General features: G+C 64.0%; 6 protein-coding genes across 6 annotated transcripts; 3 read left to right on the top strand and 3 right to left on the bottom strand.

The window, feature by feature from the left end:
• Positions 1 to 4185: 4185 nt before the first annotated feature.
• EMIHUDRAFT_444949 (hypothetical protein) lies at positions 4186 to 7752 on the top strand (the record flags this gene model as incomplete). Its single annotated transcript, XM_005771629.1, has 13 exons — positions 4186 to 4664; positions 4888 to 4938; positions 5107 to 5190; positions 5411 to 5440; positions 5512 to 5624; positions 5661 to 5745; positions 5962 to 6006; positions 6478 to 6566; positions 6639 to 6731; positions 6898 to 6921; positions 6993 to 7043; positions 7214 to 7330; positions 7723 to 7752. Coding segments are annotated over exons 1-13 (1236 nt in total), but the record flags the coding sequence as incomplete, so codon positions are not given.
• Positions 7753 to 8021: 269 nt separating this feature from the next.
• EMIHUDRAFT_444941 (hypothetical protein) lies at positions 8022 to 10510 on the top strand. Its single transcript, XM_005771628.1, has 4 exons — positions 8022 to 8063; positions 8134 to 9134; positions 9207 to 9774; positions 9881 to 10510. Exons 2-4 carry the CDS (start codon positions 8134 to 8136, stop codon positions 10232 to 10234), a joined length of 1923 nt encoding a protein of 640 aa, XP_005771685.1. The 5' UTR covers positions 8022 to 8063; the 3' UTR covers positions 10235 to 10510.
• Positions 10511 to 11928: 1418 nt separating this feature from the next.
• EMIHUDRAFT_444940 (hypothetical protein) lies at positions 11929 to 13751 on the bottom strand. Its single transcript, XM_005771627.1, has 5 exons — positions 13266 to 13751; positions 13059 to 13198; positions 12706 to 12873; positions 12335 to 12537; positions 11929 to 12255 (listed from the first exon to the last, which is right to left on the bottom strand). The coding sequence occupies exons 1-5, from the start codon at positions 13697 to 13699 to the stop codon at positions 12166 to 12168; spliced, it is 1035 nt and encodes a 344-aa protein (XP_005771684.1). The 5' UTR covers positions 13700 to 13751; the 3' UTR covers positions 11929 to 12165.
• A 4530-nt stretch (positions 13752 to 18281) lies between these two features.
• On the bottom strand, positions 18282 to 19220 carry EMIHUDRAFT_243088 (hypothetical protein; the record flags this gene model as incomplete). Its single annotated transcript, XM_005771626.1, has 2 exons — positions 18282 to 19137; positions 19201 to 19220. 2 exons carry the CDS (start codon positions 19218 to 19220, stop codon positions 18282 to 18284), a joined length of 876 nt encoding a protein of 291 aa, XP_005771683.1.
• A 1119-nt stretch (positions 19221 to 20339) lies between these two features.
• On the bottom strand, positions 20340 to 21059 carry EMIHUDRAFT_369562 (hypothetical protein). The gene has a single exon (XM_005771625.1). It carries the CDS (start codon positions 21041 to 21043, stop codon positions 20483 to 20485), a length of 561 nt encoding a protein of 186 aa, XP_005771682.1. The 5' UTR covers positions 21044 to 21059; the 3' UTR covers positions 20340 to 20482.
• Positions 21060 to 21814: 755 nt separating this feature from the next.
• EMIHUDRAFT_118072 (hypothetical protein) lies at positions 21815 to 23923 on the top strand (the record flags this gene model as incomplete). The annotated part of the gene is made up of 4 exons (XM_005771624.1): positions 21815 to 22459; positions 23040 to 23105; positions 23311 to 23512; positions 23670 to 23923. 4 exons carry the CDS (start codon positions 21815 to 21817, stop codon positions 23921 to 23923), a joined length of 1167 nt encoding a protein of 388 aa, XP_005771681.1.
• Positions 23924 to 24083: the final 160 nt, after the last annotated feature.

Raw genomic sequence — 24083 nt, 5'->3', positions numbered from 1 at the left:
TGGTGTCCCCCCAGCAATGACATCCTCGTGGCACGATCTCAGAGGGATGCTCGGCCGAGGCCGAGGCCGCGGGCGTTGGGCCAGGTACCAATTTTGTCGAATTTATTTCAAAATCTGCAGGCGCGGAGCGCCTGCGAAAATTTTGAAGAAATTTGCAGTCGGGTCTGATTTTCATCAAGATCTTTCAAATTTGCGGTGTGGTCTCTGTGGAGTTGGGGGGTGTGGGTAGGTTAGGGTTATTAGGGTTAGAGGGTTAGGGTTAGGGTTAGGGTTAGGGTTAGGGTCAGGGTTAGTCTGGTTGTGTCTGTATATGCCAGCGTTGCAGGGTTCTGCGCTGGGATCTGGCCCCACAGCGCCGACGACTAAGACTCAGCCCCACACGCTGACCTAGGGTTAGGGTTAGGGTTAGGGTTCGGGTTAGGGTTAGGGTTAGGGTTACTCGGCGGGGTCGCAGCTGCCTCTGCGCGTCCTGAGGGAGGAGAGAGAGCGACATCTCTCAGAGGCGCCGTTCACACAAAAAACACAACCACGGACCCAAGACGCACAAGCTCAGACAGTCGAGGCGCCGTTCACATAAAACCCCGGCCAAATGACACAGCAACACGGGGTCCCAGGGAAGGCGCCGTTCACGCAACCCAAAAGACCGCGTCGTTCGTGGACCCACCCCACACACACCCCTCTCTCACTCTCTCGCACTCGGTCTGACCGAATGCAGAACCTTTTTCAGAAAGAAGCTTGAGGCAGCGAGCTCGAGCGCCGCCGAGCGGCTCGCTCGTCGCTGTGGGGTCGCCCCCCTCACTCGGGGCCCCTCGCACCGCCTGGCCCCCTCCTGTTCGCAGGTGCGGCCTGGTTTCGGCGGCCCGACTCTCGCTTCTGTTCTTGCTTCTGTTCTTGCGCCCTGAAAAAGAACTTTGGCGCGCCTCGCCCCGAACCCTGTCCAAAGCCCAACACGCACTCATATGGAGATCCAGGTTGGCCAAGCCGTCGAGCTTATGGCCGTGGAGAACGCTGGTCTCGACATCACAGGCAAGCGCGGAACGGTGACGGAGATTCAGAGTCACGGACTCGTCAGCGTTTCGATTGATGGCGGTGGCGACGTCAGCGTTTGGCCAGAAAACCTCAAGGTCGTGTCCGGTCCGGCGGCGGCAGCGGCGGCAGCAGCGGCGGCGGCCGGAGCGAGCGCTCAAATCAGAGTCGATGCGGTGCGCAGTCACAGGGCGGCGGCCGCCGCCGCGATCCCCGGATTCGCGCAGATTCTCGCGGATGCGACGGCGACGGCTGGCGGCATTGACGCAGTGGACGGTATGCTCGCTCAGTGCAAGGCGTTTGAAGACCAGTCGCTGGAGATGCACCGCGGTGGATCCTCCGCTGCGGACTGCCTTGCATGGCTGGACGCGAAGCTCCTCTCGATGCAGCTTGAGCCCGACGCCTCGGCCGTGTGGCAGGCGTTCAATAGCATGGTGGAAGACTAGGAGGAAACTCGGCGACGGCGCCAGAGTGCTCACAGGTACGAGAGCGCCGGGTAGAGCCGTACCTCTCTACTCTGAGGTTAGTACCTGCCGATGTTGATGGCGTCGCCGTATGTACGCGTGTGGTTGCCGGCTTGCGGGACCGAGTGGTAGTCACCGAGTGGTAGTCAACAATGCCACCGAGTGGTAGGGGGTGGCTCCGCCCAGTGAAATCTGAAAAGCTACTTATATTATGTAGTGTTTGGTTTACGTAGTGGTTGATTACAACGTCGTGAGGAGGGTCACTCACTCACACACACTGTGCTCTCTCACTGGGGGCGTGTGATGTGTGAAACCTGCGCGCGGCGAGCGCCCGCGGCCCGGCCCCAATGTCTCGTGAGGCGGTTTTTTCATTTTTTCTGCTCGAGTATTGCGCGCCATGCGGTCTCGACATGCGGTCATCGTTCAGCGTCCGGGACGTTGGCCGTTCTGTGCTCGCAAGTCAGTTACGAACGACCTTCGTACGGCATTCATCGGCGCCGGTCTCGGTCCTCTCTCTGGCTCTGTGCCGCGATACACCTCGCCAGGTCCTGGTCGCGCCGCCCCTCCCAAAGCTGCGCCGTTGCCCTCAGAACACAGCTTCGGCCTTAGACGGTTCTCCCCTCGCGCCTGCGCATCTTGGAGCATGCACCTGCACCTGCACCTTCATCACCGCTCACCTTGACACACGGGCTCGAATGAGCCCCCGCATGAATGCATCTATGAGCGTCCCCTCAGCAGCACCCCGTGAGCGTCCCCTCAGCACAGACCTAGCCTCACATTTACTGATTCCGCAGGTGACCCCCGCCTCGCGGCTGTCCTGTGCGCCGTGCGCGATGGCATGCTTCACCGACGCATCCTACCAGCTTACTGGCGACCTGCAAGAAGTCGATCACATCGGGCCACAGTCGACCGAGAAGCTCAACAAGCAAGGAATATACACGACATACCAGCTGCTCGGTCACTTCCTACAGCTCGACCGCAACAAGACGGCCTTCTTGGCGCTGCTCAAAAGTGCAGACACGCCGGGGGCACACCGTGAGGCGGTCGCCGAGGCCGTCTCCAAGCGCGTCGCCGAGGTCGGCATCAAGATCGGCGTCACGTTACCGACGCACGTCGACGGCACGCCTGTCTCCAGCAGGCTCGACGAAGCCAAGGCGAAAAAGATCAAGAATATAAAGTTCAACAACGACCTGCGCCACGACTTCCCAGGCGTCGGCTTCGGCAACGAGTCGGAAACTAAGACGGCGAAGAAGCTTGCGGCTCATGGCATCGAGAACACCAATCGCCTCTTTGGTGAGATGCTACGGCACTTTGACCAGACACAGCCGACGCCCGACAACCTGAGCAAGTTCTGGAAGAGGCTGGGTGAGCTCGGCTGCGCGGACGGCTGGAAGACAACGATCATCAATGCGATGATTGCGAAGCTCGACATCGGCATCGACAACTACGAGACGGAAGAGCCTGGCACCGGGCAGGGAAAGCGCATCAGGTCGCGGCTCGAGCCGTCGGCGGAGGAGCAGCGCGCACTGCATGCGTACGAGGCGTTTTTCGACCTGCCCCACGGCTCCGCAACGCTCGACCAGGTCCGGGCGACCTCGGCTGGCATCGCAGGCTTTTCCACCGCCGAGTTCTCAGATTGGGCGCGGAGCTTCCACAACGACGCGACTGCTGGGCCATGTGCTGAGCTCACCCAGGCAAAGGGCCGCGCGGAGAGTGCCGAGCGCGAGCGCGCGGCTGCCCTCAAGGCCAAAGACGACGCAAAGCGAGCTCTCGTGGCCAAAACCGCTCGGGTCAATGAGCTTGAAGAGCAACGTGGGGCCGAAGCCGAAGCTAGGCGAGCCATCGAGGCAAGACTCACTGAGGAGCTCACCCAGGCAGAGGGTCGCGCGGAGAGTGCCGAGCGCGAGCGAGCGGCTGCCCTCGATGCCCTAGCCGATGCAAAGGCAAGACTCACTGACAGCCAGGCTGAGCTCGAGCAGCTGCGGCGCAAGGCGACTGCCGAGGCCGATGCACTTAAGGCTGAGGTGCTTAAGGGCCGCCGCCTCATAGTCCTCCTCAGCCTCACCTTCGCCTTGCTCGCCTATGTGACGTTGGCAGCAGCAGAGCAGCTCCCAGGCTGGTTTGCCACAGCCTCGATACCGCCGGAGCTCTCAGCCCCTGCGATCACGCTCGTCGTCGTCCTCCATGTCGCCCTCCTCATTGGTGGTGCCACCTGGGCCCTGCGCCTGCGCCTGGGCCCTGCGCCTGGGCTTCTCTGAGACTGCCGACGCTGGTGTACATTGCACCCCGATGGTCCCATCGAGTCGCTGTCGAGGAGAGTTCGAGGTCCCAGAGAAGCAGCGAACAACACCTCTCAAGCTCAACACCGGACGGCGCGCGTGTGCGCGGTGAGGGTGTGGCGTGAGTGAGTATAGGGAGGGGGTAGAGGGGGGGGGGGGGGCATCGCGCGCGCTCTGGCACGCTCGTATTTTTAGGTTGGTTTGCGATACAAAATGCGCCTGCAGGCGGACCCTCACAGACCAAATTGATTGCTTTCCGTCCCATACCTGGCTGTACCCGAACCCGCTGAGGAACAGGGGCACTCTGTATTTTTAGGTTGGTTCGCGATGCAAAATGCGCCGCCGCGCCTGCCGGCGGAGTGCCATACACCCGGTACCCTGCTGGACCCAAAACCCGCTGCTCGCCGAGGACCGAGGTTGGTGGCCACTACACCGACGGCACTCTTGGTTTGGTTGGTGCGGCCGGCCGATGCTCGTTCGACGCCCGCCTCCTCGCGCCCTGACGGCGTCTCTGCTCCGGCGGGCACAGCGCGGCTACACCGCCGCCGACGTCGAGGTGGCAAGAAAGGCCATCGCAGCACGCCGGCCCCAGCCAGAAGCAACCGACAGCACTCGAGTGCTCTACTCGCCGCGCGTGCGGCGGACCTTTGCCGATATAGTCACCGGCCGCTGGCGCGGCCACCCAATCGACCTCAACCACTCGCACGAGGACTGGGCGCGCCGCGAGTCGTCCGACCGCCACATCCGGCACGTCCTCACCACGTTCCGATCAGCCACATTCCGGCGGCTCCTGTATCCTGACCTGGCTGTGACGACCTCCATCTCGGCCTCGGTCGTGCTGCACAATCTGCTTGTGGCGTGGGAGCACGAGCACACCATGACGGTGGAGTCGATCGAGCGCCAGCCTAGATGCGGCCACACACGCAGCCCTCCTCCATTCCAGCAAAGCACTCGAGAGGACTCGTGCCGCGGCTAGACTCACTCTACCGTGCTCACACTCCACCACTGTGCGCGCAGCCCTCGTGCACCGATGCCATATCTCCCCATATCTCGCAGCCCTCGTGCACCGATGCCGCGAGTCGAAGCCTGACGCCTCCTTCCTCCTCCTCCCTCTGCAGGAGCGGCATGGCTTCGACCTGCTGCTGCACCACGAGATGATCACGCTGCCGGTGCAGCTGTTGACGCAAAAACACAACCCCGGACCCAAGACGCACACGCACAGACACCCGAGAATCAGCAACGACAGTCAGAAGTCAGCACCGGCCCGGGAACAGACCGTTCACGGTGCTCTCCGTCGCGCCAACGACTGCGTGAGTGCACGATCGGCGTCATTGTAGGTGGAGCCGTTCACCATGCTCTCCGTCGCGCTCGGCCTGGTCCTCTCGGTCCGCACCAACCGCGCCTACGAGCGCTTCATCGAGGCGCCATCTCTCCCCATCTCTCCCCATCTCTCCCCATCTCTCCCCATCCCTCCCATCTCTCCCCATCTCTCCCCATCCCTCCCATCTCTCCCCATCTCTCCCCATGTCTCACTGCCCCGACGAGCGCTTCATCGAGACGCGGCCTGCTCTAACCATATCTCCCCATATCTCCCCATATCTCCCCATATCTCCCATATCTCCCCGTATCTCCCTTTTTTAGGCGCGCGTGCTGCTCGGCTCGATGACCAACGTCCTGCCCTCGGCACCTCGCCTCACCGCCACCGTGAACTTTCCACGAACCCTCCATGAGCTGTCGCGCAGGTCTGCCGCGACCTCGCCTCTCGCTTCATGGCGCGCGAGGGCGGCGACGCGGAGGCGGAGCAGGCGCGGCGGCACGCTGTCTGCCTGGTCGCTGCGTTCGCGCACACGATGAAGTTCCACCTGACCGTCGACGGCGTCGCGCACTCGAGCCGAGGCAGCAGCGGCGGCGGCGGCGGCCTCTTCACCATTCCTCTCGCTGCGAGCAGGCCTCGCCTTCAACGACACGTGGCAGCGGTCCGGCTCGAGCGAGACGCTGTCCAAGGAGGCGCGCGCGCGCGCACCCCCCCCCCCCCCCCCCGCTCACCCACGCGCACTGGGCCTTGCAAGTTGAATGCCGTGCCAGCTCCTGTCGTCTAGACGTGGAGTCGCGAGGGACTAGCCTCGCCCTTGCCCCACCACCACCACTGTGTGTGTGGAGAAGCTTGCCCATCTAGAGACCGTACATCTTAGGCGCTGGCGTCCGAGTACAAAGCGGCTCTTGAGCAGGAGATCCTCGTCGCCTTCGCCGGCGCCTTTGACGGGGCGGAGGAGGCATGTCCGGGGCACGTCCACGACATGTCCGAGACATGTCCACAGGCGCCTTTGACGGGGCGGAGGAGGCATGTCCGGGGCACGTCCACGACATGTCCGAGACATGTCCACAGGCGCCTTTGACGGGGCGGAGGAGGCATGTCCGGGGCACGTCCACGACATGTCCGAGACATGTCCACAGGCGCCTTTGACGGGGCGGAGGGGCGCGAGGCAGAGGCCGAGGCGGCGCGAGATTACATCGAGGCGCACTTCGCGACGGACTCGGCAAGCGGCCAATCTACCCATGCCTCTCGGCTCGATCTCGGCTCGATCTCGGCTAGGCGCTCCTCGCCAAGGACGTCGGAAACCGGCCGCTCCACGTGATCCACGAGCTCTGCAAGCTGCTCGCGAGATCGGCAGGCTGGCGAGGACTCTTCTCGGAACCTTCCCGTCTAGGTGATCCACGAGCTCGGCAAGCTCTCGCGCTCCTCCGCCCTCGGCCTGGAGCCGGTCGCCGCCGCGCAGATCGACGACCGGCTGATGAGGCTCTCGGGCTGGCAATCTCGGCTGACAATCTCGGCTGCACCTCGGCTGCACCTCGGCTGCACCTCGGCTAGGCTCTCGGACATCCTCGGCGGCTGCGAGCGGCTGATGCGGACCCCAATGTACAGCGGCTCCACCACGCACACCTCGCGCTTCCTGTACGTGTGGTGCGCCTCGCACCCTCTCCCCAGATCTCCCAGATCTCCCAGATCTCCCAGATCTCCCCATATCTCCCTCGGTAGGTGCGCCTCGCTCCCGCTCTCCCCATATCTCCCCCATATCTCCCCCATATCTCCCCCATATCTCCCCCATATCTCCCCATATCTCCCGTAGGTGCGCCTCGCTCCCGCTCGTCATGTGCCGCAATTCTCTGGCAGTGCACGCCGCGCCCGTGAACAGCGTCTCTTCACGGCCGCAGCTGTGGACAGGTACCCCGTCGTCGGGCCGTGGGGCACCGTGCCGGTGTGCGCGATGATGACGTACTTCATGCTTGGCATCGAGGCGGAGAGAGCCGAGATGCAGCCGAGATGCAGCCGAACTGCAGCCGAGATGCAGCCGAGATGCAGCGACTTTAGCCTGGCATCGAACGCCGGCGTCCGGGGCGGAGATGCATCTCGGCTAGAGTCCACTCTTGTCTTTTCGCGAGTAGGACGTCGGCGTCCGGACGGAGATGCCGTTCGACCTGCTGCCGCTGTGGCTGTACGTCGACGCGATCGAGGCGAGTTGTGACCAGATACGCAACCACCGCAAGAGCTTCCTCGCGTGAGCTGCGCAGCTGGCCCTTAGTAATGCATGTACAGTCGGGTGCCGCAGCATGGAGACCCCACAAGCGTACTTGTCGGCAGCCTCGTGAAGGCTCTCGGGGTGTACCATACAGAGAGAGAACAGTGATCTCAGTGGAATAGTGCCTCTGTCTGTGGCGCACGTACGGAGGAGTCGGACCGGCGCGGTCTTGTGTACTCTACTAACAGTACTACCGTACACTAATCACTATAAGAGAGAGCATACGTGATACGTGTGTGCGCTTTGGTAGCCCGGCTTTCAAGTTGTTCATTCCAGACAGATCAGTTTGACTCACACCTCTCGCGAACTCTCGTACGGCTCTCTATCTTACCTGTGCACGCTGTAGAGGAGAGAGAGAGAGAGCATACGTGATACGTGTGTGCGCTTTGGTAGCCCGGCTTTCAAGTTGTTCATTCCAGACAGATCAGTTTGACTCACACCTCTCGCGAACTCTCGTACGGCTCTCTATCTTACCTGTGCACGCTGTAGAGGAGAGAGAGAGAGAGAGAGAGTGCGCCTGTCACTCACGCGGTCCACGCAGGTGTGTCCAGATCCTTTTCGATTCACATGGGAGCGAGTCTTTGCGCCGGCATTGCTGGGACAGCCAGTACGATCGGCGCCGTCATTACAAGTACGAGGACACGTGCAGCTTTGCCAGGACCATCGGCGCCGACATTACAAGTACGAGGACACCAGCCAGGACGATCTGCACGCAGGCCTCCTGCCACCCGCCACACTCGCCACACCACACTCGCCACACCACCTTCCGCGCCGCCACCCTCGCAGATGGTCTCAGCGCGCATGCTCTTCGGCGTGGCGATTCTCTTTGGCGCCTCGGCCATGCCGCTCCGCTCCGCCGACGTCGACCCTCCGTTCCAGGTCTGCGACGACATGTTCCCCGTTCTGGAAGGAGTCGGCCCGGATCCCCTCCACGACCGTTGCCATGCCATGTGCGCCAACGTCACCACCGAGGAGCCAGACTCAGAGCAGGCGGCGATCTGCCTTGATCGCCACGACCACGAATCCCCGAACTTGGGCGGCATCTTCGTTTCGCAACGCCCAGGGGACGAGTCGAAGCAGCTCGATAGCAAACACAAGCCCTACATGCTTACCCCATCGTTCTGCGGACCGCATCAAAAGCGGACGGGTCTGCGCTGCGTTGCGGGCGGTCAGCTGGCGCCGGACACGGCGACTGCGAAGACCTTGCGCAACACGCTCCTCAACCCTCTGGTTGGACCAGTTGTCGATGGTCTCCTCCTCAAACCGCCATTCAGCCCGCTTGTTCTCAAGTCAATCACACGGCGGGTGCACGAACGCCACCCAGGTCCGGTTCCGATCCTGGGGGGGGCCGAGCTTGAGCTCATTGAAGATCCAGAGAAATTCAACGCCTACGTGGAGCAAAGCTACAACGGGGAGAAGGGCCTCGTGTTGGGGCAGGACGATGTGATGCCACAGGAGCGCATGGCAAACATCTTCCAGAACACCTGGGCGGCGCAGTTCCTCACCTACGACGACGACAAGAGCACATACACATTCGCCTGCGACGACACGGTCATCAGCACTGAACGGGACGGAGGAAAGCAACCGATTCTCGACTCACTGCTCAATCCCAAGTACGATTTCAAGGAGCCTGATTTTCGGAAGGAGGCGCTGCTTGCCGGGGGAGTGCGGAAAGGCCAGTGGCACTTCAAGATGCACGATGGAAAGCTGACGTTGTCGTCGGCCACTGACAACATCAATGGAGCCGCCCGCTACGAAATGACGCACTGCTTGCACAACGCAATCCAGTAACGCCACACGCTGCCTCTGCTCTGCAGCGCAAACGTGTCTCCTCACGCACGTTCTAACACCGTGAATAGGTACTACCACACCGCGCTTCATTTGGCTTCTGGCACCCAATCCTTCGCCGCGAGAAACATCTCATCGGATCGTCCCAACGGCGATGCCGCCTGGCGCCTTCTCAACCCCGGCCGCAACCAATCCTCCTTGCTCTACGAAGTCGCCGAAGTCCTCCTGACCCAGGCACCGGTCATCTACACACGCGCCATGACTAGCGATGACCTCCTCAACATGAAGACAAGGACGATCCTGCCCATGCTCGAGAGTCCGTGCAACGAACACGCAAAGCGCTACATGCCACATGGCGTCCCGCGAGCGGACGAGCGGTACTTCGCGGCTGCACTCGTGGATGCGCAGAACATTGTGTGCAACGAAACGTACCGGATGAACCTTCCCCAAGCTGATCTGGACTCCTACAAGCAGAATCTCCACACACTGCAGTACCCGGACAACGACAGGATTGCGTCTTACCACCCGGCTCAGACGGCTCGGTTGGTTGGCATCGAACACACCTTCACGTTTTCTCTCAACTTGATGTTTGGACTCGACCTGGAGGAGTGCCGCGGTAAGTACTGGTGCTGGGGACAGGTGCATAACGTAGAAGCCCTGTCGCGGACCACTCAGTTCAGCCTTAGCCTAACAGACAGATGACAGCACTATCCGACAACACATTAACTTGCCTCCGTCGCCTCAGACGGCGGGCAACTTTGCGGTGGCGGGCCTCGTCACCGTGATCGGCAAGCCTGTGCGGGACGAGTGCATGCGCGATGGGACCGACGAGAACGACGACGCCGACACCACTAGCGTGACAGCTGAGCTGCGGAAGATCGCAGAGTTGCCCAACGTCCAACGCGCGGGGGACCCGATGACGTATGAGTACAAGACGCAGCTCATTGACATGGCAAGCGCCCTCGAGCACCGTTGGGCTAAAGTCCAAGCTCAGAACGAGAAGCGGATGATGGACAAGACGCTCCTCTCCAACTTCGACTTTGTCCTGGGCAAGGACGGCGACAGGGGCTTCTGCCAAACGTCGACCACGTGGGTCTAAAGCCGCGCCAGATCACACCATGCGCTGTTCTCCCGCGATCGATGGCGGCTTGGTGGACACACCTGTGGGAAGTGTCACACTCTGCTCGGCCGATCGATCCTCCCCCAGCCCCACACACACACTCGATCGATCACTGTGGGAACTGATAGAATAGAGGGTGTTTAATAGAGGGTGTTTACTACGGCCTGTTGTGCACTATGTTGAGTGAGTGTGAGTGTGTGTGTTGAGTGAGTTGAGAATTGTTCATTGCCAGCAAGTGTTTCTCGGAAGGCTGCCACGACGAAAGCCCGCTAACTAGAAAAAAGGAAAGGCGGGCTCTGCCCACAATCGCCGTGCGACGGAAAATTCTTTTTTTCTGGTGTACCTGTGAGTTAGTGCCAGTGCGCACCAGTCTCGTGCCCAGTGTTGTTCGAGGGAGTTTTGTTCTAAAATTCTTTTTTCTCGATGCGTGCCGTAATCACCGACCCCTTGCTATCTATTGGATACCCCAGCCTGGTGCGCGCCTGCACTCAGCCACTCACCACCGGCCCTATGCTGGAAACCTTCGGGCGGCGGGTGGTGCAACGCGGTCAAGCGGCTGTTCTACCAGATGAAGGACAAGCTAGGTGCGCAACAAGCTCTCGAAGCGGCAGCACGAGGACGAGGCGAGCTGGTCGACGCGGTCGTGGCTGCGCATGTCAGTCGCGCTGCAGCTCGCGGCGGCGGATGAGATTGCGACCGAGCTCAGGCTCGCGCTGCGGCGTCGGAGGACGCCACCGTCGCCTAGACTCCCTTGCGTCACTACGTGCCTCCCCGTGTTTGTAGCCTGGCGTTTGTGCCCCGTTTGTGCCGCGTCCCGTGCCCCCGAGTTCACTTTAATAATCCCGTTAGTGCCAGTGGCGGTGTGTGCGCCCGCAGTGTCCCCGTGCCCAGTGTCGTGAGCTCTGGGGGGGCGCGGGGGCCCTAGAGGGTACCCATGCGGGGGGGAGATGGGGTCCCACGGCCCGCCGCAGGCGCCGATTTTTTGAGAATTTTTTCGCGGGATTTTTACTTGTTTTCATGGGAATTCGGCGACTTGCGGCCATGCTATCACGCCTTGCGACAGCCTGTCGGCGCTGCTGACCGTGCCATGCTGCGCAATTGATCACCTGCATAGCTCGCGGCCTTAGTATCCTAGCACTCAGTGACGACCTGATCGTACGGCCAGTAGGAAGGTGTCCTTCCAGCTGCGTGCACGCTTCTCTGGCGCAATGCGCGTCACCTCGGATTGGCTGCTGGCACTCTCGAGGCTATGCCTACACAGCCTCGCGCGCATGGGCAGTCAAGAGGGACCATGGACCTTCTCAGGACAGCGCCGGTGCCTCTCTCTTGCACCGGCAAACTTGGAGAGAGAGAGAGAGAGAGAGAGAGAGAGAGAGAGAGCTCCAGTGTCCAGCGCGCACAGCGCGGAGTAAGCAGTAACCAGACGGCGGCGACGGTGGCGAAGGTGGCGGTGAGGGGGTGGTGCTGGAGGGTAGGTGGGGCGGGGAGTCCCGTAGTCGTACGACGGCGACGGTGCTCGGTGCACGGTGCTCGGTGGCGGTGGCGGTGGCGGCGAGCTGGCGTGCACTGGCGATGGCGGCGGCAGCGAGGGCGGTGGTGGCGAGGGTGGCGGCGGCGAGGGCGGCGGTAGCGACGGAGGCGTCTGCCCCCCTCCCAGCGTGCCGAGCGCTTGAGTGTTGAGAGCATCCAAATAATACATGCAAAAATGAACCAGATCCAGCTCTGGCGAGAGCGGAGTGCGGAGAGGGAGTGCGGGCAGATTCCGAGATTGGCCGTGCGCGTGGGGAGGAGGGTACACAGTCTAGCGAGTGGAGGAGGAAGGTAGGAGAGGACATCACCTCGCTCGCAGAGCATTTGAGCGCGGTGCAGCACCGCAAGCACACGCCTTATGCTGGACCACGGTGCGGATTCTACTGCACGCGCGGCGCCGCCGCGAGCTCCGCCGACGCCGCCGTCGCCGCGGTGACGAGCGACGTGGCGTGCTGCGCCGCGGCGGCGGCCTACAGGAAGGCTCCGAGGAGGGCTCAGGGACGGTTCCGTCACGAGCGAGGAAGCGCGCTGCTGCGCCGCGGCGGCGGCCTGCATCGCGCCGAGCTTCTCGAGCAAGCCCTGCCTCCCCTTGACCTCGGCGAAGCAGACCGTCTCGCCGAAACGCGCCTTGAGATGGTCGCGCATGTCGTCGTACACGCCGTCGGCGAGGCCGAACTCGACGGCGCGCGCGCCCCCGTACACAGAGCCGTCGAAGAGCGCCGTGCGGCGATCGGCGCGAGACTTGTAGTCACCTAGTCTCGACACCTCCTCTCTGCCAACCTCGGCTGCGCTCGGGTAAGCTCGACTTGCGCTCCGGCGCGCGGCTTGCGGTCGCCCGCGTGGAGGCCTCGCAACCTCCCCTGATCTGGGCTGACCCCGGCTCATCTCCCCTCATCTCGGCTGATCTCGGCTAATCTCGCCCGCGGCTCGGTGGTAGGTTGCCGCCTCGTAGTGCTTCAGCCGCGAGCCACGCGCGGCCTCGACCTTGGCCTTGAAGTCGGCGTGCAGCTCCTCGAGCAGCATCTCCTTCTTCCGGACCTCGACCGGGTCTCGTGCGCGGAGAGGGCTGTCCCCCGCCTTGGAGGTGCCTGCGGCGGTCGACCGCTCCCCGTCGGGGACTGGAGCTGTGCGCGGCGTCTGGGAGACTCTGGGAGGCGCGTCCTGGGGTGCGTCTGGATGGTGGGGGGCGAGTCTGGATGGGGTGGGTTTGAGGTGCGTCTGGATATGTGGGAGATGTCTGGGAGGCGCGTCCGAGAGGTGGCGGCCGGGAGGCCTGCGGTGAGCGTGCGGTCCTCCACGCCCCACTTGCGGAGCAGCTCGACCAGCCCGACCGACGGCGAGACGACGCCGATCGAGCCGACGATGCTCGAGGGGAGGACAAAGATCTCGTCGCACGCGGAGGCGATGTAGTACCTGCAGCGAGGCGGCGCGTCGCTGGATAGCAGACGCCGCCGCGTACTCCGGGAGGCGGCGGCCGCACCCGCCCGACGCACAAACATCGGTTGTGTAGCAGAGCAGCTCGACGTCAGGGTGCTTCTTGCGCAGCTGCTGCAGCCGCGAGTGCAGCAGCGAGGACTGCGCAGGAGAGCCGCCGGGCGAGTTGAGCTCCAGGACAACGCACCGCGGCTCCACCTTGAAGGCCTGCTCCAGAACTGGCTCGAACGCTGAAAGGCTGATGGTCTGCCGCGCCCCGAGCCCGCCCGGCGCCGGCGCCGCGATCTGCCCGGACATCTTCACGACGCACACCAGCGGCGGCTTCTCCTCTTTCTCTGAGCCGCTGCCGCCGCCAGCCTCGCTCAGTTTTCGCTTGAGCTGCGTCATCACGAGCGGGTTGTCGGCGAGGTAGGAGGAGGCGGCGCTGGCGCCGACACCGATCGCGGCTCCCGTCGCGAGGCAGCGGACGCGGGCGAGCATTGTTGTGGGGGCGGCGAGGGCTCGAGCAAAATACACAACCCCACGCGCGGGCGCTCTAACCGCGAAGTGGTACGACAAAAAGAATTTTAATCCGCGTAACTGGCTCGGACTGGCGCGGGACCTCCTCAGCTGCGCATAGAGATCGCTTGAATGCCGGCATTCAAGCGCGACAGTGCTAGCCGCCTCCGCGATGCTGAGCGGTGCATGAAGGGCGGCGAGCCGCTGACGATGCGCGAGGCGTCCTTCATCAGCTCGCTGATGGGACACGCCCAGCACATCGACGCGGCCACCGTCCGGTTCACCATGCACATCGACGGCAGCCTCGACGGGCAGATCAACTTGAAGTCCGAGTACACACGGGAGCTGGAGCGCGCGGAGCGCGAGCGAGCGGGCACGTGCGCCGCCGCCGCGCCCGCCGCCGCGCCCGCCGCCGCGCCCGCCGCCGCGGCGCCAGCCGCCGCGGCGCCCGCCGCCGCGCCACCCGCCGCGCCCGCCGCCGCGCCACCCGCCGCGCCCGCCGCCGCGCCACCCGCCGCGCCTGCGGCTCAGTCGTACGCAGCCGCGGCTGCACAGCCGCCTGCCGGCAGCCTCACAATCCGGCCGGCCAAGCGCGGCCGGCGCAAGGCTGCGCCCCGCGTCGACAGGAACGCGCTCTCCGCGCGCGGCGACGGTGTGCCGCCGCGGCGTTCGCGCTCCTCGTCGCCTGACGCGCCGCCTGCGAAGCGGGCCTCTTCTGCCGGCTCCTCCGTTTGCGGCTACGACTCCGAGGCGCCGGAGGAGATCCAGAACGAGGCGCTCTACCGGGCCTGCCGCGCGTACGGCTTAGGTGAGCAATTCCTCGCTGCGGCGCAGGACGAGGGCACATTCGGCGAGTGGCTCGACGAGCTACCCTTCGAGGTGGCTGCGGCGACCGCCCGGCTGCTCAAGCACCACGCGCGCTCCGGCGCGTGGGTCGAGCTCTCGCCCGGCAACCCTAGCCAGGCCTCACGCGCTGGCCGTGACCGCGACCGCTCGAGCCCGAACTGCCCGTCAGATATGTCGGAATTGTCGGAGAATAGCGACTAGCACACCTCTGAGTCCCAGAAACCCGAGGAGTCACACAGTCCACCTGTGTGATGCACGCCCTGCGAGCGGGGCGGGGTGCGCACTGTCCCTCTGTGTTCGTGTGCGTCGCCCATCTCTCCCTGGAGATGACTGCTCTATTTATTTATTTTATGGCGCTGGGCGGCGCGCGTCCACACTGCGTCGGCAACACGACGCAGGAGCTCGCTCACTGCTGCTGCGGCGGCGGCAGCGACGGCGACTGCGAGCTGACGGCTGACGGCTGTACGGCTGTACGGCTGACGGCTGGCGGCCGGCGGCTGCGGCGAACGGCGACGGCTCGGTTCGCGTTCGCCCCGCGACGGTGCGACTGAGCCTGCCACGCTCGATCTGGGAGCCACTCGGCGCCAGTTCGAGCGGCGGTCGGCTCGGCCACTGCGGGTGCGACGCATGATAGAGCTGCTGGGCGCCGCATCGTGTACTACCGACCCACGCCAAGGCGCGGGGCGGTGGTGCTCGCCGGCGCTCGCGGTGCTTCGGTGCTCGAGCGCGCTCAACATTGTGGTCGTTCAGGGCGGCTCGCACAGCGCCCGCAGACACACACACACACACACACACACACACACACACACACACACACACACACACACACACACACACACACACACACACACACACACACACACACACACACACACACACACACACACACACACACACACACACGCAAGGGCGAGGACACGCGCAGGGGCCGCACCTCTAGCGAAGCCCACAGAGTGGGAGACTCCTATCACCGCCCTGCCACCCACGTGAGCCTTTTGGCCGCCTCTGTCAGTGTGCCCGTGGTAGTGAGAGACTGCTGGTGAGAAGCCGGAGGAAGGTCGCTAGTCGAGAGAGATCGCCAGTGGAATAGGGAGTCCACCGTGCTGCGAGCCTGTCGCTGTCCCTTGTCAGGAGCAGGAGAACTAGGAGAGCGCAACCAGTAGGAGGCCCGCGCCTGCCCCCGTGCCGCCGGGTGCAACCTGTCCTATACGAGAGAGGAATCCCTGGGACCCTGTCGTGTGGGTGAACCCTGCCCAGCCCCCCTCCGTGTCGCGATGCGCTCCCCGCTCCCGTTCCCCTGTGTCCCTGATCGTCCTTCCAAGATCCTGCTCGTGCAGGTGGGGACCCTGTCCCTCTCCCACCCCTCGTTTGGCGTGCCCGTTTTATTTATTTATTTATGGCACTACGGAGCTGCGCCGAAAGGCGCAAGAAGCAGCGAGAACAAGGGACCGGCAGGCGGCGGCGGCGTCGCAGAACGAGGCAGAGGAGAGCGACGCGACAGAAGAAGAAGCGACAAGGGAGAGACCGACGAGAGTGGGACGACCGCGAGGTGGCATGAAGGTTGCAGCGAGAATCGGCGAGAGACTGCGAAGAGAGATAGGAAGAGGCGGACGCCCAAGGGTGGGCGACGGCTAGCGCACCACACCCCTCTCCTTAAAATCCCTGTGTGGTGGCGGCGTGCCGTCCTCCCATCCCTCCCTTGGTTTGTCCGTTTTCTTTCTTTCGGGGAGGATTGGGAGGGGGAGGAGCGGCCGGAGGAGTACGCCGGCCTCTTTGACGACCCGTAAGGGGCCGTCGCCTGCTGTGCCATTTGTAGTGCCAGTCCGAGCCAGTCAGGCAGTCTGCTGGGAGAGGGCTTGTATGGTAAAATTCTTTCTTTCTTTTTTTGAGGACTGGCACTACAAAAGGCGCGGCAAAAAGAATTTCGCATCCCGTGGACAGAAGAATCAAACCCCGTAGAGATCTATTATAGAAGAAAGAATTTTACAACAAAACTCTCTCGCACACGCACGATTCACACAACAGGCAAAGCGCCCGGGGGGCGGACGACGGCTTCTAGTTCTAATAGACGGTAAGGTAAGGTAAGGTAGACTTCTCCACACACACGAGGTGGTGGGGCAAGGGGGGGCGACCCTCGCGTCTCCACGTCTAACGACAGGAGCCCCACGGCATTTAAAGTGCAAGGCCCGGTGCGCGTGGGTGAGCGGTGTGTGTGTGTGTGTGTGTGTGTGTGTGTGTGTGTGTGTGTGTGTGTGTGTGTGTGTGTGTGTGTGTGTGTGTGTGTGTGTGTGTGTGTCACGTCACTTCCCCTTGCCGGTTCCTCCCGTCGCCTCTTCTTTGTTCGAATGTTTTTCAATCCATCCTTCACGAAGCCCTCCCATGTAGAGCTAGTTCTAATAGAAGCCGTCGTCCTCACCCAGCATGGAAGAAAGAATTTTCAAAGCGCGGTTACACTCCAAGTGCTCCAAGTCTCTCGCACAACACTGGGCACGGGACTGGCGCGCACTGGCACTAACGGTTAGGGCGACGGCAAGAGCTACACATCGCCACCAATTCACCCATACGGCTCACTCGTCGCTGTGCCAGGGATTCCGTAGCCCTTGCCGTCGCCCTTGCCCTTGCCCTTGCCCTTGCCCTTGCCCTTGCCCCTGCCCTGGCCCTGGCCCTGGCCCTTGCCGCCGTCACCCTTCCCCCTCCCCTTCCCCTTCCCCCCGCCTTTGCCGCTTTCCTCGCTAAAGCGCGCCTTCTTGGCCGCCTGGCAGCCGCCGCAGCGACTTTTCTTGAAGTCGAAGCCCTTTGTCTTGAAAAAAAGCTGCTCGCCGACCGTGAAGATGAAGTCATTCCCGCAGTCTCGACACTGAAGGGTCTCATCCTCGGGATCGGGCGGCAGCACGAAAGTAGCGGCTTTGAAACCGCTGTCGGTGGCGGCGGCTGCCTCGGGCTGCACCGCTGCATCGACGTCGGCCGGAGCCGCGGCGGCCTTGGCGGCCTTGGCGGCTTTTTTTGCGAGCTTCTTCTTCTGCGCCACCTGCTGAGCGCCATATTTGCCTGCCTTGGCCGCTTTCTTGGCCGCCTTCTCCTCCTTTGACAGCTTCTTGATCGTCGAGTCTAGATCAGCCGGCATTTATGCCTATCTCTGGTCGGCGAGAGGCGCGCGAAGGACGCGCCGTGGTCGGCGAGACGCGCGAACGACGGAAAACGGAGGCAGCGTCCGTGGCAGTGTGGTCAGGGAGGCACGTGCGAGGCCAGGCGCGCGAGGAAAAAGAATTTGAGGAATCTCCGCGTTGAGCGTTTGTTTCATAACATCGAAGGCGAGCTCAAAAAGTACAACAAAAGGCGGTCGCGGGTGCCTCTTAGCTCCCCGGTCCTGGGCGTGCGGTTGATGACTGCACTCCAACGTCCAAGAGTGCTCCAAGTGCACAGCACGATTCACGCGACAGACAAGGCGCGGGCGACGGCTTCCTCAGAAGCCGTTCCCCCCACCACGCAGGAGCAGAAACAAAAACATTGTGTGAGTGTTAGAGTTGTTTGGTAATTTGAGGTTCGACTCTCTACTGTCTCTCTCTCTACTGTCTCTCTCTCACTACTCTCTCTCACTCTACTCTCCCTCCCTCTCTCTCTCTCTCTCTCTCCCTCTCTCTCCTCTCTCCCTCTCCCCCACAGCCCCTCTCACATCTCAATGAACAGACTGCGCCATGCAGACCGGCCAGGCAGGCCATCAGGAGAAGCCGCCAAAGTTCACTGGCAGCGGCTTGGGCTCGAAGAGGCGCTGCAGGGACGCCGCCTGCTTCGGGTCGCGCTGCGGCTGAATGAAGCAGATGAGCTTCATCAGCTCGCTTCGCCCCAGGAAATACGCGCGTACCCGCTGGCACATGATGATGATGTGAGCGCGCACGGGTCTTGCACCGCAAAAGTACCACCCTCGAACATACGCGTTGATGCCGAGCAGCGTGCCGCCGTCGTAGAAGGCAGGATACATTCTCAGAAGCCAGCGAAGGGGGACGCCGTTGGTGAACTGAGTATCCATGATATGGTACAGTCCCGCATCGATATCGCCGCTCGCTTCGTCTCGCTCCACCAGAAGCTCAATCAGGAAGACGGCAGCATACCAGCAGAATTCACGGAAGTCGGCCGGGCTCAACGACTTGCATGCAGCGTCGTAGTCGGTGTCGACCAAGCCGACGACGACCAAGCCGGCGTCGGTACGGGTGAAGTAGCGAGGGAGATGGCGCTGGACGACATCGCCGTGCGGCCACGTCTCGGGCCTCGGGTTCTCGCGCACAAACTTTGCGATCCTGTCGTACCCAATCCTTTTGCTCAGCGCGAAGGATGCGCGGCACTTTTTCAGGGCAGCTCGGCGATCCCAGTTGCAGCTCGCGAGCATGCGCAGCAGCCAGCTTTCACGAGCCTTTGGTCCGTCGACTGGCCCGAGGCGGTCGCGCAGCCATGCAAGTGCTACGCCGTGCTGTTTTCTCAGCTCGCTGATCGGGCCTAGCTTCGCCGGTGCAGCAAAGACGACCCACCGTGAGGGGGAATCGTCACCAAACTCGATGACGTTCCGCGCGCCGCGCTGCCTCGCTCGCGCTTCTAGGCGCCCGAGTCCTGTTCTCGTCTGCACGATAGAGATGGCTCAAGACCCAAAGTACACGATCACCATTCAAACGAGGCCAGCACCGACGCGTCTCGTCGCACCTCGCTTGGCCAGACGGTCGGTCAAGGGAGCGATCCGAGCGAGTGTCCGCAGGGCACTGGCTCCAGGCCGTGCCGAAGCCGCAGAGCTTCACGCAAGTGGGACAGATGTACGAGACAACGATGCACAAGGTCGAGTATGTGGCACATTTAAAGAATTTCCTCGCCTTCGAGCTTCCACGCCCATGTTGTGACGGCGGATGGTGGTCGTGGTTGACCCGCTCTACGTCACGCTGTTCGTGGAGGACGCGCGTCCCCTCGCGACGCTTCTCGTCTGATTGCCAAGGGCCATCACCACTCGCGCGGCAAGAACAATAAACGGCTGCTGCCGGAAGCCACCCCCCTCTTCCGGCACGTCGAGCGGCGGCACTAGGCCCCCCGCCAAGAGGCGCGCGACCAAGATCCACACCAAGGAGGGCTTGATGTACTTTGTGGACCGGCTCGGGCCGCTGCCGCACGAGATAGTGCGGACAGAGATGCGCGGGCCGCCCGGCCACACGTACAAGGTCTTGTGCATGAGGCCGGTCGAGCCCACGGGCAAGACCCGCGAGGCTCTGGGCCGCAGCTCGACCGATGCCACCTCCGTCGCCCCGGAGGCGTTTGTCCAGAAGAACGAGCTCGTCTACCTGAGCGAGCGCTTTGGGCAGCTCTGGTGCCTCGCCGCCCGCCCCGGCCCGGCCCCGCCGCCTTGTACCACACGCGCAGCCCACGCGCTTGCCACGTCTCCCGCCAGGTTCGAACGCGCCAAGGAAGACAGCCTCCTGAGGGCGTCGCTCTGCGAGGCGGTGTCTCGCTTCGCTGCGAGCTACGCCAAGCATCCGATTAGCGCAGAGCAAGCTTTCCGCTCGCTCGCCAAGTGTTCGGATGCGACGCCAACCCCGGACGAGTTCTCGGAGCGCGCAAAATTTTAGCGTTGCCGTTGGCCGTTGCGGGCACGGAGCCTACCCTGTGGTGAACGAGGCCGCGCGCGGCGCGAGGTGACTCGTGTACACTGTGAAAACTACTGCGTTGTACGAAGCACTGCAACAGAAGAGTACGCAACCCTGGCCTTCGGCACTACATCCTCTCCCTCTCGCCACGCATTTTGGCAAACCATTTGCTATCTCGTAAATTCGCAAAAATATGCCTCAAATCGGTGTGCGCCACGGCCAGAGATCGAGCCGTCCACACGCTTCTTTGCGCGGCCCAGCAGCGCCCTCTGCGCACGAGAGAGTGTCGGTGGCGGCCGACTCACCCCGGGTGCGCGCGCTTTTGCTGCCGGCCGCCGCCACCGCCGGCGTCGGCCGAGTCGTCCGGCACGAGCAGACCGAGCGCTCGCTCGCAGCCGTCGCGCAGCGCCTCGTCGCCGTCGCCGAGCGTGGCGAGGTGCGAAAAGTAGCGGACTGAGGCGACGGCGCGAGGCACGTCGATGCCGAGCAGCCTGCGCGGCTCGACTCCCTCCTCGAGCGAGCCACTCATCGCGTCGAGCACCGCGAGGTAGTTGCTCCGCAGCTGGCCGTCGCGGAAGAGTAGGTATGCGAGCCCTTCGGCGTCGTCGGCGAGCTCGTACACCTGGTTGATGGGCGAGCCGACACGCTCGCCGTTCCGGATGAACGGCGGCGTCGGGAAGATCCACCACGACCAGCAGCCAGCCTTCCTGCCGTCCTTGAGCTCTCGCACAGCCCGGTCGTGGTCGAGGGCCTGCTTGGACGCGAAGCGCTGCATGTCGTGCGGGTCGGCGGCGGCGCGGGTGGGTGAGGCGGGGCCGGAGCGCGCAGCGCCGGTGATCCCGCGCAGTGTGGTCTGGCGCATTCGGCGCCGAGTCGTTTGCGGGGCGGAAAAGAGAATTTTATAACTCGCACTATGCACGGTGTCAGGAGACGGAATACGGAGGAGCTGTATAGGTCACGAGAGACCCACACCATCGCTACATCACCACAGCCACCAAGTCGGATACAAGTCGATGACAATGTGCGCGGCAGGACAAACCAAACATGAGTCAAAGAAAGTCCTGATCAGCTGGTCGGCCGCCATTCGGGCCTCCCGGCCTGCTGCGGCGGCGCGGCCGGTCGAGGCCGGGCTCGGCCCGGCCCGCGACGGCTGGCCGCCGACGAGCGCGCTCGCGCTGCTCGTCAAGATGGCGGCGGTGGCGATTGCGGCGACGGTCGTTCAGTCTCGTACAGCGCTCCGGGCGTCTCTGTCATCTGTGAGGCGGGATCTCCACGCCGTCGGTCCCGCCCAAGAGAGCGTCAAGCCACGCGGGATCGGGGGGGTTGCTCATAGTTCGTCGCCGATTTTAGGCGTCCGCGGTGATCGGCTGTGATGGCGAAACGTCGGATCCTCTTTTCTAGCCGTCGGAGGGACTCCGTTTGCCGCGAGGGGTCTCCCTGGGGTGTCTCCCTGGGGTGTCTCCCTGGGGTGTCTCCCTGGGGGGTCTCCCTGGAGGGTCTCCCTGGGGGGTCTCAATGGATTCTTGGGGGCTTCCATGGATGCTTGGGGGCTTCCATGGATGCTGCATGCTGGGGGGTGGGGGGCGGGGGGTGGGGCCGCGCAACGATGTGGGCAAACCGCCATCGCTGACCCATGCTCGCCGCACCCGACGACCAGCTTTTGCCCGAAATTGCCACCCTCGAGGGCTACGTCGCCCAGCGCTCGCCCGCCGGCCGGCGCGCGCCTCCGGCCGACTACGTGCTGTGCGACCCCTCCGCCGAGCTGCCGGTCGTCACCCTCGTGCTCGAGCGGCGCGATGCCGGCGGCGGCGGGCCGGCCTGGCGGCGCTGCAAGCTGGTGCTCTGGGGCTTCTGGTGCGAGAAGCTGGCGCCCAGCGTCGCGCTCGGCTGCAAAGTGACCGTCAACGGCGCAGAGGTCGAGCCGGCGCCCGACGCCACCGACCTAGAGAGCCCGTGGCAGCTGTCGCTGCCGCCAAAGGGCGCCTCGCCCTCCGCTCGCGTCGTACTGGTGGGCGAGCAGCGCACCCTCACTCTCGGCGCCACGGGCGCCTTTGTCTCAACCGCCAACGCCGCGCCCGCCGCCGCCGCCGACAGCACTGCTCCAGCTGGCGGACAGGGCGCAAAGCGGCCGCGCCGCGCCACAGGGCAGTACGCCTACTCGAGCGTGGAGCGGTTGCGGCAGGCGTCGGGCTCGGACGGAGGCGACGACTGGCACTGCTTCGGCGTGGTTGTCGAGTACCAGCTGCCGCGCGCGACCAAGGGGACAGACCTGCGTTCGGTGCGGCCGCACGCCTCTGGTAGGAGAGGGAGGCGAAGCACAGTGGGGCCACGTCTGGACACCGGACTCCGAAGAGCCTGCCGCTAGCGGCGGAGAGACGGCAACACTGGATCGACACACAGACACAACCAACAATACACTCGGCCTGCAGGGCTGCCACACCTCCTGAGGGTGGGCAGCGCCTCTTCACAGCCACAGAGCAACGACCACCCAGGACCGCGGTGGCCACTCAGAGGCAAGAGTGTGGGCAGCGCCTCTTCACAGCCGCAAGAGTGTGGGCAGCGCCTCTTCACAGCCGCAAGAGTGTGGGCAGCGCCTCTTCACAGCCGCAAGAGTGTGGGCAGCGCCTCTTCACAGCCGCAAGAGTGTGGGCAGCGCCTCTTCACAGCCGCGCGTGCATGGACAGGTGCTCCACCTCGTCGACGAGTCTTGCGCCTCGGCGGGAGGCCGCCTCGAGCTCGGTACCGTCGAGGGACGCGTCCGGGACGCGTCCACCCACACCCTCCCTAGGCGGCACCGGCGGTACGCAGTGTCCATCCCCCGGACACGTCCCCGACACGTCCCCGACACGTTTCCGTAGGCGGGAGAGTACCTCGCCCTCAACTGCTTCAAAGCACACCCGCACGTGCCCGGCGTCGGCGCCGTCGTGAGGCCGCACACCGCCTCGGCCCCCCCGCCGCCGAGCCACGACATGTCCACGACTCGTCCCTGGCGCGTCCGACAGGCTGCACCGCCTCAAGCCTTCCCCGCCGTACGACGGCGTCCCGCAGGCGCATGCCGTCGGCGCGCCTCGCGGCCCTCGCGGCGGCGCGACACTAGATGCCGGAGACTCTCGCCCCTTGTGCGCGCAGGGCGCAGAGTCGTGCTCGGCTCCGACGGTGGTGCCCGCCCGCGGCGCAGGCGGCGCGACGCTCCGCACGCAGTGGGTCTTTGGCGACGGGGCGTCTCCGTCGGCCAACCGCTCGGCGGAGCACCTCACTTGGTCGGACGCCGATTCGGCGCGAGTTGAGGCGCTCGCGCGCTGGTCGCGCGCCGCGCTCTCAACGCCGGGAGGTGCGTTCGCAGCCTTCCGCCAGCCGGCGCGCTCTCTCGCCGGCGCGAGAGAGCTCGCGTCTCCAGCGGCGGCAGGGGGGGGGGCGGGCAGCATGACGGCCGTCGACCTCGAGAAACCTTCCAGGAACCGTCTAGGAGCCGTCTAGGAACCGTCTAGGCAGCATGACGGCCGTCGACCTCCTCGTCCGCATCGCCGCGGTCCCGAGCAGCGCCGCCGAGGCGGCCGCTCTGCCGAGCAAGCACGGCCACGGCGCCGCCGGTGCGCTCGCGAAGCTCCTCCCCGTCGCCGTCGTCGCCGACGCCGCCGGCGCGCCGCGCGCCCCCCTCTACCTCTCTCACGCCATCGCAAAGTCGACGGCACAGGCGCTCGTGCGCCACTCGAGCGAGACATGGGGAGATAGGGGGAGATAGGGGGAGATATAGGGAGATATATGGGCACAGGCGCTCGTGGTCCACTCGAGCGAGACATGGGGAGATATGGGGAGATAGGGGGAGATATGGGGAGATATGGGGAGATATGGGGAGATATGGGCACAGGCGCTCGTGCGCCACTGCAGCAGATGTAAGACAA

This window comes from Emiliania huxleyi (assembly GCF_000372725.1).
Source record: "Emiliania huxleyi CCMP1516 unplaced genomic scaffold EMIHUscaffold_377, whole genome shotgun sequence".
In the NCBI taxonomy this organism is placed as follows: Eukaryota; Haptophyta; order Isochrysidales; family Noelaerhabdaceae; genus Emiliania; species Emiliania huxleyi.
The sequence above is the reverse complement of the archived record's forward strand: the minus strand, read 5'-3'. Positions and strand labels throughout refer to the sequence as shown.

Coding starts and splice junctions, on each gene's coding strand:
- EMIHUDRAFT_444941 (XM_005771628.1), top strand. CDS start 8,134: ATGGTCTCAGCGCGCATGCTCTTCGGCGTGGCGATTCTCTTTGGCGCC. Junction 9,135..9,206: donor TGCTTGCACAACGCAATCCA/GTAACGCCACAC, acceptor CACCGTGAATAG/GTACTACCACACCGCGCTTC. Junction 9,775..9,880: donor AGTACTGGTGCTGGGGACAG/GTGCATAACGTA, acceptor CCGTCGCCTCAG/ACGGCGGGCAACTTTGCGGT.
- EMIHUDRAFT_444940 (XM_005771627.1), bottom strand. CDS start 13,699: ATGCTCGCCCGCGTCCGCTGCCTCGCGACGGGAGCCGCGATCGGTGTC. Junction 12,538..12,705: donor AACCTACCACCGAGCCGCGG/GCGAGATTAGCC, acceptor TGTCGAGACTAG/GTGACTACAAGTCTCGCGCC. Junction 12,256..12,334: donor AGAAGCTCGGCGCGATGCAG/GCCGCCGCCGCG, acceptor GCCTTCCTGTAG/GCCGCCGCCGCGGCGCAGCA.
- EMIHUDRAFT_369562 (XM_005771625.1), bottom strand. CDS start 21,043: ATGCGCCAGACCACACTGCGCGGGATCACCGGCGCTGCGCGCTCCGGC.